At 40.9% G+C, this 4901-nt stretch overlaps 1 protein-coding gene across 1 annotated transcript in view; it reads left to right on the top strand.

Moving 5' to 3' along the window:
• LOC122556670 (hepatocyte growth factor activator) overlaps positions 1-4901 on the top strand; it is a 79587-nt gene that overhangs the window by 43591 nt on the left and 31095 nt on the right. Inside the window, exon 11 of the mRNA XM_043703685.1 lies at positions 427-558. Within this exon, the coding sequence (XP_043559620.1) occupies positions 427-558 (132 nt within the window). The remainder of the gene's footprint in view (positions 1-426; positions 559-4901) is intronic.

Here is a 4901-nt window from a genome sequence, read left to right as displayed (position 1 = left end):
GCTTTTCCAGCAACACATTTTCAGCTCTGATCTCCAGCATCTGCGGTCCTCACTTTCTCCTAGTCTGATCTTAGATCAGGATAAAAGGCTGGCACAACATCAAGGGCTAAAGGACCGGTTCTGTTCTATGGCACCAAGTTAAGCTAATCCCTTGCGCTAAATTACTCCCCAAATGAGATTTTCCAACAATGGTTTCATAGTCATTATTAGACTCTTAATTCCAGCTACTTTTCAAATTCAAATTCCCCCATCTGCTGCGGCAGGATTTGAAGCCAGGTCCCCAAAACATCACCTGGGTCTCTAGACTAACGGTCCAGCAATAATGCCACCAGGCTGTCGCCACCCCAGTTCAGATTGGATTCAGATTGACTAATGATTGCATGCCTAATTTGTATATTGCCTTCATTTAGTGATTTTCTCTTTCAGTGAAATGCTTCGACAGTAGCCATTACAGGTACTTCCTTATTGGGGAGCGCTGGTTCCGCATTGTTGGAGACGAGGTGGAAAACTGTGTGTGTACTGGCAGTGGGCCTGAGTGTGACAGCGTTCAATATGAAGGTATCCACGGGAACTGGAAAAGTATATTCGGGTGAAATTACGGAATGGTCCTTCAGTGAAGGACCCCCTCTCTCCACCCACGCACACAGCTTCGTTAGTACTCACTTCCTGCCTGTTCTTCTCGACATTTGAAGCTTGGTTCAGAATATCGATTGGAGACATCTCTAGAGGCTAAGGAGTCGAGGTGTTCAAAATCACAAAGCTTAAGAAGAGTGACTAAACTAGAAAAGTTGGTAACCAGAGGATACAAACGTATGGTAATTGGCAAAAGAACCAGGAGTTGAGGAAATGTATCTTCCCAGAGATGATTTAGATTGGATTGGATTGTCTAAAGGGTAGTGCCAACTCTCAAAAGGAAATGGGGTCATGATTTGAAGGGGAGAAAATTGTAGGACAATAAGGGAGAAAAGCAGACAGAATGGAACTATTCAGATAACTTTTTTTTAAGAACCAGCACAAGCACGATGGGCCAAATGGTCTATTTTCAGAGTTGCGAGATTTTATTATTAACTTGGACCTTTTGTTTAAATTTATTTATGTGATGTGAGTATTCCTGGCAAGGCCAGAATTTCTGAACATTAAACATGATTGACTAACTATCCATGCCTTCCTCTATCCTCTCTCACATTACAATGAGAAATATATTCTTTTAATGTCCAAGTAAAACTACTAATCAGTTATCCTTTATCTCAATTCCCTTTCACCTTTGAAAGGAACGGATAATTTACAGTACAAACAGTAATATCTCGATGCCTACAGTATTTTTATAGGAATTTAGAGGACTCAGGATCAACTCATGCAGACTTAGAAACTGCTGTCTATGTCTCCATAAGACCATAAGCCCTTCACATACACATTCCTGTCTTTTCCCCATAACCACAAAATAATAACTCTACCCTCATGTGGCAAAGAGACCCCCAATCCTCTGAAACAAGAAATTCCCCCTCATCTCAGTCTTAAATTGGCACGCCTTTATTCTGAATTTAATTATAACGACTCTCTCTCCAGCGATAATGCCACTGGGCCATCTATCCTTCTGTCTTCTGCTCCCAGACTCTCCCATGAGGGGAAACATCCTCTCAGCATTTACCCTGTCAACCCCCTTAAGAATCCTATATGTCCTCAATGAGATCATCTCCCATTCTTCTAAACTCCAAGGAGTAGCGTTCCAACTTGTTTAGCCTTTGCTCATAAGGCAATCCCTCCGTACTGGGGAGCACTTCAGTGAACCTTCTCTGAACTGCCTCCGATGAAATGATATTTTTCCTAAATAACAGGCCAAAACTACTCACTGTACTCCAGATGTAGTCTCACCAGCTTCTCGCTGCAGTAAGACTTTCCGACTCGTATACTCAAACTCTCTTGAAATAAGGGCCAACATTCCTTTAGCAAGTGTTCCAAGTGTAAGTACCTTGCATTTCCCTCTCAATAAAGCAATCTGATTCCCTTTGATCTGTAATGACTATCACAATAATAATAAGAGAATGAAACACACAAGCTTTCAGTCTCCAACACAATGGCCGCATGACCTCTTTCACTTATTCAAAAATATAATAATCATAAAAACCAAAAGAAGTAGTTATATTCTTATGAACCACATAATTATAACAAGTTATGATCCCAGATGATGGTGATGCTAGAGAAATAAGATTCCAGAGTGAAACATGGTTTGATAGAGCATAACCTTTACTTTTGTCATTTGGTTACTGTGGTGGTGAGCCATAGAACATAGTCACAAAATGAGGTAGAAGAATCCTTCTTTTCCAAAAGAAAGCTTCAACTCTTTTTCCCAGCAATATCCTTTTCTGCAACTCTATCATAGGAAGCATCACTCCTTTATTCACATTAACATTTCTTACACAGCTGATGGAGTTGCAAGCATTTCTTTTCAGTCTCCTGTGCATTTGCTAGATGTGATTCTCTGTCTCTCCCCACAACATGCAAACACTTACTTACTGACTTTTCTCTCACTTTCTCTAAGAAAAGCTAAGCACGCTTTCCAGCTATAGAGTCAGAGATGTACAGTACGGAATCAGACCCTTCGTTTCAACTCGTCCATTCCCAGCAGATAACATAAATTAATCTAATCCCATATGCCAGCATTTGGCCCATATCCCTTTAAACCCTTCCTATTCATGTACTCATCCAGATTTTAAATGTTGTAATTCTACCAGCCTCTACCACTTCCTCTGGCGGCTCATTCCATACACACACCAACCTCTAAATGAAAATGTTACCTCTTAGGTTCCTTTTAAATCTTTCCCCTCTCACCTTAAACCTATGCCCTCTAGTTTTAGACTCCTCTACCCTGTGAAAAAGACTTTGACTATTCATCCTATCCATGCTCCTCATGATTTTGTAAACCTCTGTAAGGTGACCCTTCAGCCTCCAATACTCCAGGGAAAATAGCCCCAGCCTATTCAGCCTCTCCCTACAGCTCAAACTCTCCAACCCCGGCAACATCCTTGTAAATCTTTTCTGCGTCATTACAGGTTTCACAGCATCTTTCCTATAGCAGGGAGACCAGAACTACACTCAGTATTCCTAACCAATGTCCTGTGCAGCTGTAACATGACACCCCAATTCCTATTCTCAATGCACTGACCAATAAAGGCAAGCATATCAAATGCCTTCTTCACTGCCCTGTCTACCTGCAACTCTCCCTTCAAGAACTCCCTTCATTGAGATGAACCTGCACCTTTCCTCTTAGACTGCTAAAGTAGAGGTGAATGGATTATTGGTTTTCAGTGATGTGAATTTTTTTTTAAGTTCAGAAGGTAATTTGGAACAGAGAGCTGAAGACAGCCTGTCTACCTTGACTGTTAACGTAGGTTGAGACCACTTTCCAACACTGAAAGTCCATAGGCTGCTGATAACTAAACTGCTGTTCTTGCTGGTAAGGATCATTACTTCTGAACTGAACCTGCTTGTCACTCTGGATGTCCATCTGGCTCTTGCCATAAAACCTCAAGCCAACAATAAGCAGCAGTTATCTCACCAGGTAGCTTGTTGAACCCTAAATGAAAACCGAAAGAACTGCAGATGCTGGAAATTCGAAACAAAAACAGAAATTGCTGAAAAAGCTCAGTGGGTCTGGCAGCACGTGTGGAGGGAAATCAGAGTTAACGTTTTAGGTCGAGTGAGCCTTCCTCAGAACAGCTTAAGTCATTCAGCTTAAGTCATATGATTTCTTGGAATGGCTGTCTTTAGCTCACTGTTCCAAAAGACCTTCTGACCATGGAACAAAAAAGCATCTTAGCATTGAAAACCAAAAATCCATTTACGTCTTTGGAATTCAAGTTCGAAAATAATTATCCATTTTCTTTTTGATCACACTTTTCCCTCCAGAAAATGATATTGTGTCTTTAAGAAAGCATTTTCACCTTCTATCAAAATTCCCTCTTTTTGCTGTTTCTATTGACAGTAATAACATTTTTGCATTAAACACATAGGATTTTCATAATCATATTCTATTTTAGTCCATTGTGACCGTGCATTTGTTTTCCTTAGTATTTTCTCTTGACAAAGTGCCCACTTTAATACTGTGCCTTCCTGCTACAAGAATGATTTTCAAATTGTTCAGTTGTAGCAGTAACCTCCACCGTGAGATGAATTGACTGGTTGCAGACTGGCAGCTGTGATGCTGGGGTCCTCAGAAGGAGATTTATTTGTGAACTTTCATCACAAGCACAATTCTTGATAATTTCATTTCCCATTTCTGTCCTGTTTTCTCATACTCTGATTCTTCCATCATTATTTTGTGAAGTCATTCTTTGCTAGTTTGTAAAGTTTTTCCATCGTTCTGAAACTCTGAAATAATGATTGTACACTTTTCTTCCAATTTGAAGGCATCCTAAACTTCCTCAGTTAGCTATGGATGGTGCATCCTACTCAAACATCTTTCACTTCTTGGGTCAAAGGGCAGCAATCATGCCTCTTAGTCAGAGCATTGTCTGTTTAAGTCCCACTTTAGAGAACTTGAGTCCAAATATCAAGGACAACATACCCAATATAGACAAGGTGGTTAAGAAGGTGTTGAGCATGTTTGCCCTCATTGCTCAGATCTTTGAGTATAGGAGTTGAAACGTCATGCTAAGGTTGTACATGACATTGGTGAGGCCTCCTCTGGGGTACTGTGTCCAGTTCTGGTTGCTCTGATATAGTAAGGATAATGTTAAGGCGTTAGTAAGGCGTTTGACAAGGTTCCCCATGGGAGACTGATTAGCAAGGTTAGATCTCATGGAATACAGGGAGAACTAGCCATTTGAATACAGAACTGGCTCAAAGGTAGAAGACAGAGGGTGGTGGTGGAGGGTTGTTTTTCAGACTGGAGGCCTGTGACC

The sequence above is a fragment of the Chiloscyllium plagiosum genome, chromosome 2 (assembly GCF_004010195.1).
Source record: "Chiloscyllium plagiosum isolate BGI_BamShark_2017 chromosome 2, ASM401019v2, whole genome shotgun sequence".
Lineage (NCBI taxonomy): Eukaryota > Metazoa > Chordata > Chondrichthyes > Orectolobiformes > Hemiscylliidae > Chiloscyllium > Chiloscyllium plagiosum.
This window is presented reverse-complemented; position numbering and strand designations above follow the sequence as displayed.